Source organism: Harpia harpyja, chromosome 1 (assembly GCF_026419915.1).
Source record: "Harpia harpyja isolate bHarHar1 chromosome 1, bHarHar1 primary haplotype, whole genome shotgun sequence".
Taxonomy (NCBI): domain Eukaryota; kingdom Metazoa; phylum Chordata; class Aves; order Accipitriformes; family Accipitridae; genus Harpia; species Harpia harpyja.
The window spans coordinates 54,322,643-54,336,749 of record NC_068940.1 but is presented as its reverse complement, the minus strand read 5'-3'; the positions used below and the strand labels follow the sequence as shown (position 1 = coordinate 54,336,749).

General features: G+C 38.7%; 1 protein-coding gene across 1 annotated transcript in view; it reads right to left on the bottom strand.

The window, feature by feature from the left end:
- ACAD11 (acyl-CoA dehydrogenase family member 11) overlaps positions 1–14,107 on the bottom strand; it is a 33,701-nt gene that overhangs the window by 18,765 nt on the left and 829 nt on the right. Inside the window, exons 2-13 of the mRNA XM_052795076.1 lie at positions 12,750–12,849; positions 12,391–12,516; positions 10,581–10,742; positions 9,958–10,122; positions 8,212–8,359; positions 7,474–7,595; positions 4,617–4,723; positions 4,350–4,473; positions 2,539–2,616; positions 2,015–2,153; positions 1,795–1,902; positions 487–585 (exon numbers count right to left, since the gene is read on the bottom strand). Coding sequence (XP_052651036.1) covers positions 487–585; positions 1,795–1,902; positions 2,015–2,153; positions 2,539–2,616; positions 4,350–4,473; positions 4,617–4,723; positions 7,474–7,595; positions 8,212–8,359; positions 9,958–10,122; positions 10,581–10,742; positions 12,391–12,516; positions 12,750–12,849 — 1,478 coding nt within the window. The remainder of the gene's footprint in view (positions 1–486; positions 586–1,794; positions 1,903–2,014; positions 2,154–2,538; positions 2,617–4,349; positions 4,474–4,616; positions 4,724–7,473; positions 7,596–8,211; positions 8,360–9,957; positions 10,123–10,580; positions 10,743–12,390; positions 12,517–12,749; positions 12,850–14,107) is intronic.

Here is a 14,107-nt window from a genome sequence, read left to right as displayed (position 1 = left end):
TACAGTGCAGTCCATTGATTTTTCTGGGAAGTACAGTATAAGAAAATCACCTGTAACAGTCAGTCCAACAGCATTACAGGCTAGTTTAAAAAGCAGCCAAATTTTACTGTAACTACACAGTACACTCAAACCTCAAACACAAGCTACCAAAGACAGCTTCATAAAAACAAAGTTTAAAGGCTACGGCCATAAACGTGCAAGTTACCTGATGGGAAGAGGTAACGTTTAAAGAACAATAGTAGCATTCATTCTGTGAACGAAATTCAGAGGTTCCAAAAAGGGCCCAAAACCCCAAACTGGATTTGAGTCTTGGACTTTGCTTCATAGAACAAAAGCTCAATTCGGCTCTTTCCATTGCTTTACATTCTATTGCCTTTACTCAAGAAGAGACAATTTTCCATCTCAGAAATGGAGCACAAATATTTTTATCAGTTGTTGGAAAGAATTTTAGACTTAGCCATTCTTATTTAGGGTTTCCATACTTACCACTGCTCCACCACTTCTTGCCATTGATTACATAACTGTTTCCGTCTCGCTCAATGCTGCATTGCATATTGGTGGCATCACTTGAAGCCACATCAGGTTCTGTGTTAAAGAAAAAACCAAAACCCAACCACTGGATTAAATATACAGGTAGTACTACCTTCACAAATATAGGGATCTGGATATACTCTATTGACAGTAACACTGTTTCACTCCCAGAAGAAAGGCTGTTTTCAGAACCTCACTCTGCTGGTGGTCACAGGCTTTTCTCTTTTCCAACAACCTGTTATCCATAGCCAGTTTAAAGTTCCTTGTTCATGGGCTCAGACTACCCTTTACAGTCAACAGCCTTCTTCCTTCCCTGATGTTTTTAAATCCTTCCCCCTTCCAATATACTTATAGATTACAGTCGTATCTCTCCTCTGCCTTTTTTTCCCCTAGGCTCTTCTCAAGTGAAAATAGAGATTTAAACTACTTTTGTGATGGTTTATGAAATAGGTTACATGAAGTTGCCAGCAAAATGTCCTCAATGATTGTTTGGAACAGGAAAGATTCCTCCTCTCTCCTTTCACCCTTAACTTCTTTTATAGGCCACCTTCTTTAAAACAAAAGCACCATTTTCCTCTTGAGCAACACAGTAAAACAGAATTTGCAAAATAAGGGTCCAGCTCTGCAAGGCTGAGTTCCCTCAACTCCTGCTGACACAGGAAGATCAAGATTTTAACATCACATGTTCAAAAGCTACCTGCCTATTTCAAGAGCCAGGCCTTCCAGAGATGCTGAATGTCACAAGCATTTTGCAAGAGCAAAAATTAATATAATGCTGAGCTACAGACATAAAGCAAGTGCATCATATGTTTTGCAAGTTATCTTCAGGTTATGTCTTAAAACCTCTGCCTACAACATACTGCAAAACTACACAACTTTAATCACAATCATCATACTTGTATCTAATTGATGTTCCTAGAGAACCCAAAGCACATTACGAAAAAGGGTAAGTTTTATTGTAAACCTGTTTGGTAGAATAAAATGTATTTTACTAGTACTAAAAGTAAATTGAAAAATATAAGGAAAGCAAATACTAATTATTGTAAACATGAGAAACGGTAACTATCGGGGAAGGGCAGCAAGGGTGCTTCACTTTGCATTCACACCTCATAGATCATTTCATATTCAAACACATTCACAGATACGGTGGAAATTTCTTCATTAGTTCATTAACACATAACAACTTGTAGTTTTGTACTTTTTGCATATGCCATGTGAAATTTCTGCCAATTGCCTCTAACTCTCTTGTGGAGAAAAATTTACCTGTCATGCAGAAGCAAGAACTAATCTTCCCTTCTAGGAGAGGCTCCAGCCACTCTTTCTTTTGCTCTTCAGTTCCATACATATGCAGGACCTCCATGTTTCCAGTGTCTGTAGGAAATCAGTAGTCATGTTTACTTCTTGAGACACACAACTCATAAGGCTTAAGATGCCCAACTTTTTAATGCTCTCAGTGTTGTAGTTATGGGACAGGGTTGCTAACCTGGTGCATGACAGTTGAAAACCTCAGGAGCAAAGAAGCATTTCCCTGTCTCCTCAGCTATTAGCGCGTAGTCAAGCTGGCTGAGACCACTGACATCTGGGAGAAAAAGGTTCCACAGACCTTCTACTTTGGCCATTCCCTGTTAAAAGAATCAGAGAAAAACATTAGCAATAAAACTTAAAAAAAAAAAAAAATTAATTCTGGCTTGCTGCCCATTTTCTTCCTTCCTGCCTAACATACTGTCCAATGTATCCAATGCCTTGTTTCAATAGCTATTTTCAATAGGTAGTTTTTGACTTAAAGTTCAGACATACCCCTCAGAACTCACTTTTGCTTTTCTCCTCATTCGTATCTCTCACCTCCTTTTGCACACTTCCTTCTTCCTTTCCTTTCACTGTTCCTCACACTGTTTCCTTCCATGTAGAGTAACTTCTCCAACAGGATACACCAAACATTCTTACACTGTATGTCAGTGCCTGTTTCTTTTACTGCTAGAGTGCTCAAGAATATTTATTATCCCATACCTTCAGTCTCTCAAGCAGTGGTGGTTTCTTCCATTTTTCCTCAGTATTTGCATGTCCAGCATAGTATTTTATTATTTCCTTAGAGAAACAATTAAAAAGATGCTGTTTAAATTAAGAACACATGTAACATACACAAGTAATAATAAGGTGTCTTTTCCAGTGCTACACCCCAAGAAACCAATAAAAAAAATATTCAGCACAGGTTTTTATTATGCAGTTGGTTGCATTATACAATTAAAAATATAACTGAAAAATCAAACTGCAATCTGTTCATATTGCAAGACTTTAAATGTGTCATGGAGATGACCCCAATCAGTACCTTATTTCATACTGGGAAAAGATTTGGGGTGGTTTAAAGTATGTGATAATGACAGTAGAAGGCCAGTGTTTTCTGATGATACAAGTAACTGTTACCAACAGCACGCACAAGAGGCGTGAACCCAGAAGTAAAACAACAAATAAAAGCCTGACGTACTGACACTTAAGATTCAGGTTTCCCGTCACAACATTCAGATATATAAGCCAGTTAATCTTTTTTTAACTGAGAAAAAAACTGCAATGAATACATTTTCTTTTCCTGTCAAAATAATTCCTTAACAGATTATGTAAGCAGTCATTCCGAGCACCAGTGCCTAGTACTAAGTAAAACTCTGTATTCAGTAATCCTAGTATTTTCACAAGCATGTTTTAGAGAGGCACAACACTTCAAAGCTGGTCCAGAACTAGTTTTAGAATGAGTAGAAGTAGTGCCCTCTTCTGAAAAATCACACAATAAGACAAATTTCAAAGTAGAATTTACAAGTCCTGATTCACAATCCCTGTTACCAGAAATAACTTACAAGCACAACAGTACTCAGCTGCAAAACTTGCCTTGCATGGCTTGTTTGTGGTTCTTTTTTTTTTCTTTTAAAGCAAGTACTTTAATTATTGCAAGGCTTCCTTGGACAATCCAAAACTAGACAGAGACAGACTTTTAAGAAACTTTGCATATCAAGAGTTTCTGCTCTCAACCCCTCCTTGCAATAGGCAGATGCATTCACAAATCTTTTAGACTAATATGTTCTTTGCATTTCTGCCTGACTGCAAATAAAAAAAGAAAAAAAAAATATCAAAAAGCCAAAATAACCAGTTCTGCAACAAAAGTCATCTGTGCTTTCATGAGGCTAAAAGTTGAACCAACTTTCTAGGCAGAAAATTTCTAATCTCCCTAGGCTAAGTAGTAAAATGCTTCATCTCATTTTCCCTTCCACTAATTAGGGACTTCTGTGGATATTTCTCATTATCTGATTTCAAACCTTCGCTGGTATTAGATATATTCAGGAATGAGGCTACATTGACACACTATGGAATCCATTTTTTGTCATAAAAGTCACACTTAAAAAAAATAAGGCAAGAAACAGAAACATTCAACTTTGTATGGTTAAAACTAGCCGATTCCATTTTTTAACCAAGCATCTTTCTGTTTAGTACATAAGAGTTCTAGGTTTTTGTTAGCGTTGAAGTATTTTGGCAAATACCTTTAAAAAGTAACTCTTCTTAAAAAGAGTAGTTCTTAAACTTTAAAAAGTAACTCTTAGCTTTCATTAACAATGCATACAACATTTTAATTCTGCAAAAAATTAATGCAGACTATAATGATTTCTGTTAATATTTTTCAATGCCACAAACATCACTGCATGAAAATACAGCTGTTTGAAACAAACAAACAAAAAACCAAAGAGGAGGACGTGACTTCTATATATAGTTTTACGTTTTTATAAAATCTAGTCATAAAATGTTCATTTATAAATAGGTTTACTAAAAGCTTTTACCTTCTCAGCTGGATATATGTGCTGCTTCATGAACTGCTTGACCTTCAGCAAAATTTCTTGGCCTTTCCTACTTTGATGGAACAGCCCTCCAGAAATGCTGTGGTGCGTGCTGCTGAAAGATGACCTAGAGAAGAACGTTCAGTGCAATAACTACTAAACCAGATTTTCCCTCATAATAATATAAGCTGCTTTATACAGCATTTCAGTAAGTGAAGACATTGTAAAAGCTTTGCCTTGCCTTTGACCAGCAGTTTAGACTACTCTTACCTTTTTGAGAGCTCTAACCCTCTCTCTGCCAAAGGCTTCACAATCTTAGCAAATTCATGACTGTTCTCTGCAGAAGCATTTCCAATGAGATATCTAGCATACACACCCTAAAACCAAATGAAAGGCATATATTGTATAATTAGGCATTTAAAATTGACTAATAAATTGATTATTTCTTCAACTATCAAAGTAACACTTAAATGCACATATTCTTAATAGGAAAAAATTAGCAACCAGTCAGATTTTACTGGGATATGTTAATTTTTTTTTTGTTCAATTTCTGATATACTGGAGATGCTTTGTTGTCGTGGCTTCAGCCCAGCCAGCAACAAAGGAGCAGGCAGCCACTGACTCACTCCTCCCAGTGGGATGAGGAGAAAATAGGAGGAAAAGCTTGTGGGTCGAGACAAGGACTGGGAGGGATCACGCACCACTTATGGTCACAGGCAAAAACCAGGCTTGACTTGGGCAAAAAAACCCCAAATCGATTTAATTTGTTACCAATCATATCAAAACAAGGATACTGAGAAGTAAACCCAAACCTTAGAACACCTTCCGCCCACCCCTCCCTCCTTCCCGGCTCAACTCCACTCCCGATTTTCTCTACCTCCTCCCCACCAGCGGCACAGGGGGATGGGGAATAGGGGTTGAGGTCCGCTCATCCCGTGTTGTCTCTGCCGCTCCTTCCTCCTCAGGGGGAGGAGGACTCCTCACTCTTCCCCTGCTCCGGCATGGGGTCCCTCTCATGGGAGACAGTTCTCCACGAACTGCTCCAGCGCAGGGTCCCTCCCACAGGCTGCAGTCCCTCACAAACTGCTCCAGCATGGGTCCTTTCACCTCCTCCCCCTCCTCCTTCACTGACCTCGGTCTCTGCACAGGTGTTCCTCTCACATCCAACTCCCCTCCTCTGCTGCAGGTTCCCCTTCTTAAATCTGTTCTCCCAGAAGCGCTACCACTGTCACTGATGGGCTCAGCCTTGGCCAGCGGTGGGTCCGACTTGGAGCCGGGGAAGCTTCTAGCAGCTTCTCACAGGAGCCACCCCTGCGGCCAAAAACCCCACCACACAAACCGAAAACAGGCGTGCGCAAGAGAAAAAAAACATACCCCAGCTAAACCAAACTAAAGGCAAATCACAAAAAGTAGCAGAGGAAAAAAAGAAATGTCTGCACTACTGCAAGTGAGCTCAGCCTGCCCCTTTGTGTGGATTGTCCAGCTCATAGTTCGCAAACAAGTTTCACCATGTCTAGTGCACACAGGCAACTCATGGGGGGTTACAAAAGCGACCCAGCCTTGGACTGCCTTGAGGCCCTGTCTCTCTGCAGGGGGGAGCTGTGTAGACAGCTTAGCCCTGGGTTTTCTGATAAGCCCTAAACTAAACAGGGCGGTGGCTGTACCATTCAAAGAACCAAAACCTGAACTGAGCCTTGAAATCCTTTAACAAATAGTATGCCCTGACTCTCAATCCAACCACTATCCAGTTGCTGAGGAAGCAAGGTAAAAAAAACCCCAAAACCAGAGGGTTTCAGCTTCGGTTTCAAATGACAACCTTGTGTATTCAAACAATCACAGACCAACAAAGGAAAGATAAGGGGAAACTCCACTCAGATATACATAATCCATTTAGGCATATATCATAATCCACTCAGACATAGTCATGCACACAGGGGATAAAAACTCTAAGATTCAGGTTGGAAATGGGGGAGTCACTTCTCCAACTATACAGTTGGCTTGTGAAGGAAACCCTTCCCCCCCTTGATCAGGACGCCGGTCGAGGTAACTTCCCTGGGACTGAAAGCCCTTACCTGGAGGGGTAAGTGAATATTGTTTATGCTTTAAGTTTGTAAACGCATGTGTGCTTGTGGTTGTCTGTGAATCACTTGTGGTTGTAATAATGTACTACTATTGCCTTAAAAAGTTGCAATAGTGCATTCCTCCATTGTATCTGTAAAACCTGCAATAGTGGCTTGTTAAGTCTGCAAGTGAAGTTCAAATAAATCATTTACTTGAACCTTGCAGTTAAGTCTGCGAGTGAAGTTCAAGTCGTTTGCTTGAACCTTGCAGTTAAGTCTGCGAGTGAAGTTCAAGTCATTTGCTTGAACCTTGCAGTTAAGCCCTTTTCCATCACATTACCCTCAAGCCAACCAACAACAGTACACACCTGTGATTGTAATTAACTACCCACATACACACTCTTACTCCAAATCAATACCAGGTACCTTATCCCACATTAGGTATGCAGATCTCATTAAAATATACTTATGCCCTACAATGGCTGAATATCTAATTAAACTGTTACTTCTGTTAACAATGAATCAAGGAAACTTATTTTCTCCCATAATCACATCTCAAGATTGGTCTCCTATACTCATAATAAGCTGAGTTCACAACACACCCTTTTTCATCTGTGGGTGGCACCAACAGGATCTTATCTATCTATCCTGCTACCTACTTTCATGAGAGCTGCAGAAACTTAGAAAGATCTTTGCTTCTCTGTAACACAGGATTTAAATTAGCCAGAGAGTGCAAAAAGGTAATGACAAAACTGCCTGCATACTGGAACATCAGTAAGAAAAATCCACATATCCACTTTTTTTTGGTAAAAACGTAAACATTTTTTCATAAAGCCTGCCTTCCTAAGAAGTTAGCTATATCTAACACACTGTATTTCATGTAGCAAGAATTCCATCTTAGAGAGTTATCAGTCATAAGCATCTAAGATACTGCTTCTAAAGGAACAAACTGAAATACAATGGTTCCAGTAATTTTTAAAATATTATTCATATGTTGAACAAGTATTACCAACTACAAATACTCATAATAAAATTATGTGACATTTCAGCAAATGTGAGTGTATTACCTGGGATATTGCTGCCATTTTAAAATATGACAAAGCAAGAAAAAAATTAAAGTTGGATAAAGTAGTGCTAACACCCTGGCAGCGGCAGTAAATGGCAACCAGTTCTTCAAATGAAGGAGTTTCTACAAAAAAAAAACCCAAAATATTTTAGAATACTCAACATTTTCTATGATTTTTTCCACCTTATTCTTCAAACATTTGAACAGCTTTTCAGCTTTATGAGATACTCCGTTTACATAGTCAAAAACATGATTTATCTTTTCTCATGACCTAAATGTGATATGAAGAGCCAAAAGGAAATAGGAGTTGTCAGAATTCCAGATACACATAACACTTCCTACCACCCCTCGTCTCCACTCCAGTCAGGAAATTAATAATTAATTTCACCACCACACAGGGAGGGGTGGGGGGTAGGGTGGGGGGAGGTGTGTGGTTTGTGGTTTTTTTTAAATAAATGATAAATTTACATTTAAATTCCAGTTTTCTTCCATTATCTCTAAGAAAGGTTCAAAATAAACTTTTACAGAAGTCACATACTATGGCTAAGCCACAGCTTGTTAAAACAGGACTACCATAAACCTATCAGCATGTTGCCTACAATGACGAAAACTATGGAAAAGTTCAAGTGCAAAATAATGTGGTTATTAATTTAACTTTTTATTGTTGTTTATAAAGGTAACATATCAAATAGAAATCAACCCTAGAATTCATTTCAACAAAAATATTACAGTTTCATACCTATGGTGTCTTTGAAACCCAAGACAGTTCCTTGACCGAAGTCCTTATTAGATGTAGGCCAGAAGTAGAACAGAGTGGCATATGCTAAATCTGCTAAAGGATGACCAGCAGTTGAAAGTTCCCAGTCCAGCACTGCCAAAACACGAGCCTTTAAGAAAAATAAAAACCTCAAGTGAATGCTAGAAGATAAATTCTCCCCATCCACAAATGCACAACCCACTTAACATCCAACAGCTCTATGCAGTTACTATGTGTTTAAAATTAAAAACACACACTGTACCTGTCTACAGCAAAACCAGTTCCTTTCAGCACTCTGTAAGGATCTGCAGAAAATTAACATTCACATAGTAGCAGAAAACCAGGCATTTTTCCAAAGAAAATCTGTTTTAAATTCTACATTTTTTGAGTAGCGTTCTTCCTGTCAGAAACTTCTAAACTCTTCTAGTCAAAATATGATTGAAATAAAATATCCTGAAGAACAGTAGTATTGACAGTTGGGGTTTTTCTGTTTCCAGTCCTGTTGCACAGATATTGTTGCACAGTCCCTTTGCACAGATACTCACAGACCATGCATTAAAAACCCTAATTTATCACAATATTATGCATAGATTAACACTTACATGCAGAACTGAATTGCCTAAGCAGGACAGTCAATCACTGAGCAGACAGTGACATGAGCCTCTGCTGCAAGCATCCTTGCAATGGTGTCTTCAGCTGGATGGGTTGAGACTCCCCAAACTGTTGTTCTGATGAATTCTTATAATCCAGCTGGCCTGTCATCCTGAACAACCCGTTCAGTCTACTCATGATCCACGGCTACTTGAACTATGTGCAAAAGACTTTCCTACACAGTCATCCCTGCATATACAGGAACAGTTTCCACAGATTATTTAAAATTATCTATGTACAGTTTGATCAATTCTTTCAACTACTTCAGGAACAGCTGGGAGAGTCCCTGAGACTGCTCAGGGAGTCAATCAGCACATTTAAGCCTACAAACAGCGTCTAGCAACTCATCTATGCACAACAGCAGGAATCCCTGGGATCTGTTGCTCTGTTGTAAATCAGGCATTGCAGAGTCTTGGTTACAAATCCCAGGCATATCTTCTGGTCACAACACAGCAAATAGCATGGACAAAAATAATGAAAATGCAATTATGTCAATAGACAGGTAACACACGTTGCTTCTGCAAACTAGGAAAAAAAAAAAAAAAAAAAAATCTGTTTCCCTGAAGATGAATGAGGAACTTTCGGGGGTCTCTGTGATCTACATAAGCCCTCCAAATAATCAGCTTTGGCAGATTTTTCTTTGCTTCCACTAGTATCACATATCATGCATTCAGATCCTGTTCCAAAAGCCATTGTTGTTAACTGAAGCCATACCACAGATTTCAACGGGCTTTGCATCGGATGCTCCTACAGTTTAATGAAGTGAGCCTTCAGTATGTCCTTAAGTTGCACTGAATTCAACAGGATTTATGCATATAAAATGTTTTGTTCCTGGACTTTGAAGTAGGGGCGAGAGCTAATGAATCAATTGAGTAACTAGCTCCTGCAATGAAAACCAGGACTGTATTAGCCACCCCAACATCATACACAGAGTATAGAGAAGATTTAAGCTTTCTACTGTTCCTTTCAAAGATGTATCATGCACTAAAATGCCCACGTGTGTCTCATTACACGGCAGGAGTACAAACAAATGGAAGACCAAAAACTACTAAACATATACAAACATGCTTCAAATACCTCTGTTGGGTGGAAGATGATGTTATCTATTCTAAAGTCCCCATGAATCAGGCTTTCTTCATTATCATCAGGTGGCAAGTTGTTTGCTAACCACTCAGCCAGCTTGTTCATGGCAGGAATATCTGTATGAGCAGCTGCATCATACTGTCTTTTCCAAGTTGATACCTAAAGAAATACGAACACTTCAATGGATTTTCCAGCTGATTCACAAGTTTTTCAAGAGCCCAAAATTCTGAAGCACGTGCTTCTGGACTCTGACTATTGCCACATTACCTGTAAATTCAGTAAAACCCGTACCTTTGCATTTGCAGATGTGAACTGTGAAATCAAAAGATGCAATGAAGACCACCTCTATTTTCTACTTCAATCCTATTCACATAGCCTAAATCTAATATTATTCCAAAAGTGAATTAATACCATTCTCTGAGTATAGCATTACAGAATTGATCTGAATGTAGTAGTAACTTTATACTGTGCACAAATAATTCAAATACACGAAGGTGTTTAATAGCTAAAATACAATGGTTACTTTTACAAGTAGTTAATATTTAACAATTTAGCTTGCAAATCAAATAAATCTTCAAAGACCTGACAAAACAAGAGAATTTTTTGAAGAGCTGTACCTGCCTTCTGCAGTATCCTGGTCCTCTACCATATCCTTGGAGACCCAATGACTGTAAATCAAAGGAGTGCAACAGGGCCAAAGTTTCTATCATTGCAATATACAAAGCAGAACGCTCTGCTGGGCCCACTTCAGGCATTGAGAGGTCTCGGAAGATGCGACCCTAGAAACATCGTAAATCAGATATTTGGTGGGATGTACGCATCAGATGAAGAGAAGTAAAGCTATACATTTCAGGAGGAAAAACAAATGTAGTGAACCAACACTCCCTATGCAATCAAAAATTCCTTCCTCATTTATTTTATGCCTTGCCCAGGACAGATGAAGGGATTCACAGTAATCTCAGATCATTAGTATACAGGATATCTATTGGAAGGCAATTAAAATAACAGATACATTCAGTAGATGAAAGTTGGAATTAGAGCACTCAAAGCAGACATCCTCCAGCTTGAAAGTACCAATAAAAAAAAATGTTACTGTATTGTCTCTAACAGCTAACTTCTGAAAAAAATATCAGTTAAGACCTTGGGGAGGGGCAGGCAGGGAAGGGAGGGGAATGGGTGGGTTCTATGTATAAAGAGGCAAACAATCCAAAGAAATTCACTTGCATTCTCCTTAAAAGCAGTTTCTTATGTGTAGAAGATGGGTGTGTTTTTCCATTTTCTCCTTTAATTTTGACCCTGCCAGTAACAGATTGGAAAAGACAGACTCTTCTCTCCTCTGAGTTGCTCAATTTCACTGGTTGGCATGATGGCTTCAATATATTTACACAGCTAAAGCATCAATGGAACTTTTTTTCTGAAAGATTCTGCATAACAAATCTAGAAATCAGATTTTGTATTGTGTAATAGTTTATTCAAGACAATAAACATATGATTGTTTTCTAAATACATAACGTATTTGTTAAAAACAGTGCACTGCTGTCCATATTAGAATGGATAGACTGTAAATTTACATCCTTAGAAATGTAAATATATCAGTAGCAAGGTTTCTCATTAAGAAATCACTTTGTTCTAGTCAAAACCAGAAAAGTTCTCCATCTTTAATGTAAGAAAATTGCTTCAAATTCTTCACAGCTTTTACATTTTATCACTCTTGATTCGTGGTTCTTGTAGGAAGGTTAACTTAACCTCCAGGAACTGGCCCACAAACTCTTACATTTCTAATTTCCCCATGAATCTGATGATAGAGTAGGATGCAAAGAAAGAGGTCTGAATTCAAATCCTCCTCCCACAGGAAAAAAAAAGACATGATACAGCAGACTTACGCTCAGAATCACCAAAATCTAACAGAAACAGTATCTATTCAGCTACGGCACCCCCAGAGTGATGGGCCATGGACAGAGCTATGCGATGTTCTTTCTGAAACTAGTGTTTGAGCTGGAATCCTGCTTGGTTTTCAAGAAAAGGTGATTGTATGTAGATTCCTATCTTCAGTACTAAACAGGTCCCAGGATGTCCAAAGATTCAATATAACTTCACAGCCTGATTGTTCTCCCTCTGACTTGTGTATGCTTTTCACAGAAGTAATATTGCCTCATTTCAAGACATCCTTCTGAGAGCTCAAAACAAGAGCAAGAAGTTAAATACTGAGCTGAAAATTTTGACAAAGTGGGAAATAAGTCCTAGAGAAGCTGAAATCAGTGACAATCTTTGATAGCTAGCATTTCTTAAAAATATCAGAGGATTATTTATGTTTACATCACAAGGCTTAGTAAATGATGAATAAGACTCTAACAGAAAAGCGTTAAACAATTTAAAAGCAGCTTGTAGTAGGGAGAAGGAAAAAATCTCTCACATTGGAGGACCAACCTGCACATGCTGCATTACATAAAATTCTGTTCCAATGATAGAAACGTCACTGCAATACAACAGGGGCTCAGGCACTGGAAATCCAGCTGAAAATAAGGCTTTCTGCACACGATACTCTCTATCGATCTGAAGAAGACACAGAACTTAGGTTCAATGAAAAGCTCCCAAACATAAATGAGTACAGTGAATGACAATGTATCCTCTCAAATGTTTATTTATGTGTCTAGCACAGAAAACCAGAAATGATCCAGCAATTCATTGCATTTCTAGACACATTCAACAATGTGTGGCACCATCATGTACAGGACTTAGCCACCTGCATACAAAGTGTTTGGAGCTTGTTGAAGAACATTACTTACCTTGTGAGCACTAGGTAGAAGAGGGCCATGGGGCTTCTTCCTGAGCACATAAGCCTGCCCACCCTTCTGAAGATAAAAGGTTGGATTTGACTGGCCTGAGCTACGAAGAGAAAGCTTATAATTACTTACGAATTCAAGTACTTAACACATTTGCAAACTTTTAACAGAAATGATGCAAAATGCACTGTGACGTGGCCTGAACAAAATGGCAAGACAGAGGAAAGTGTTCTTCTCAAGTGTTGCTTTTTTTTTTTCCCCAAATATAGTCCTACAAGGATGCAAGTGATAGCCTACAAAATCAGAAGTCAGAGGTTCTACTCCTACCTATAGAAAAGATGTCTTCTTTCACTGCAGAGAGGTCACAGATACTCTATTTGTTCTCCTGTGAAATGGAGATAGCATTTACCTCTCCTCCCTAAAGATACATCCTTAGTATTTTCAAGGTATGCAGTAAATACTAACTTTAAAGCTTTCCGATTTGGAGGAAATTAAACAGAGCGGAATTCACACTAGCCCACAACTGTATCTGTCCTTTGGCGAGCTGTATTTTGAACAATGTAAGCATAGAGAAAGCTCTCCAAATAATTGAGGAATTCTAGTACCAAGCCTCACTGTATGCTAGCCTGATCATCACATACATATGCTATGCTTAAGGGACCACCTATAGTAACTGCAAAGTTTGACAAAGAATCACAGACATCAGACATTTCAATCACATACACGTGTAAAAAAGGATAACCTAGTTAAACCCTTCATAACACCTTGTCAATAATATCCCAATCAAGCTCATTGATCCTTATTTTCCTCAGGACTCTGTGCCATTAATCTACAGGCCTTCCTCTCCTCATTCCGGATCATTTTTAAGATGCATTCCAACCTAGTCCAATAAAAGATTAGACAACTATGAGAAAATCATAATCAAGTGAACTTTTGCTCTCACGCTCCCCACAACATTTCCATTCTCCCCAAGGGAGCCAGGGCATAGTCCGTAATGCAGTTTAACAAGCGTTCTGCACAGACAAATACTCTGCCTGGCACAACAGAGATTTAGATCGGTGGAAGCCTTGAAGTGCAACCTCAAGACAAACAAAGTAGTAAAAGCATAAATACTGGCAATACTTTAGCAGATTTTACTATTAGCTACTCTCCTGAGGCCCCTCCTAAAGTTTCCTCAGTTGAAGTACATATGAGGAGTACAGCTGGGGATGTTTTACATTTGCATTAGAAGACAGTGAGAAATGGTTTACTGTTTCTTATTGATAGCTGCAGATAAAGCAGTCGACATCATGTTTACAAAGGAACTGATACGTATTTTTGCAATAACTTAACTTCCAATCATTATCTCCTGATACGAGGTC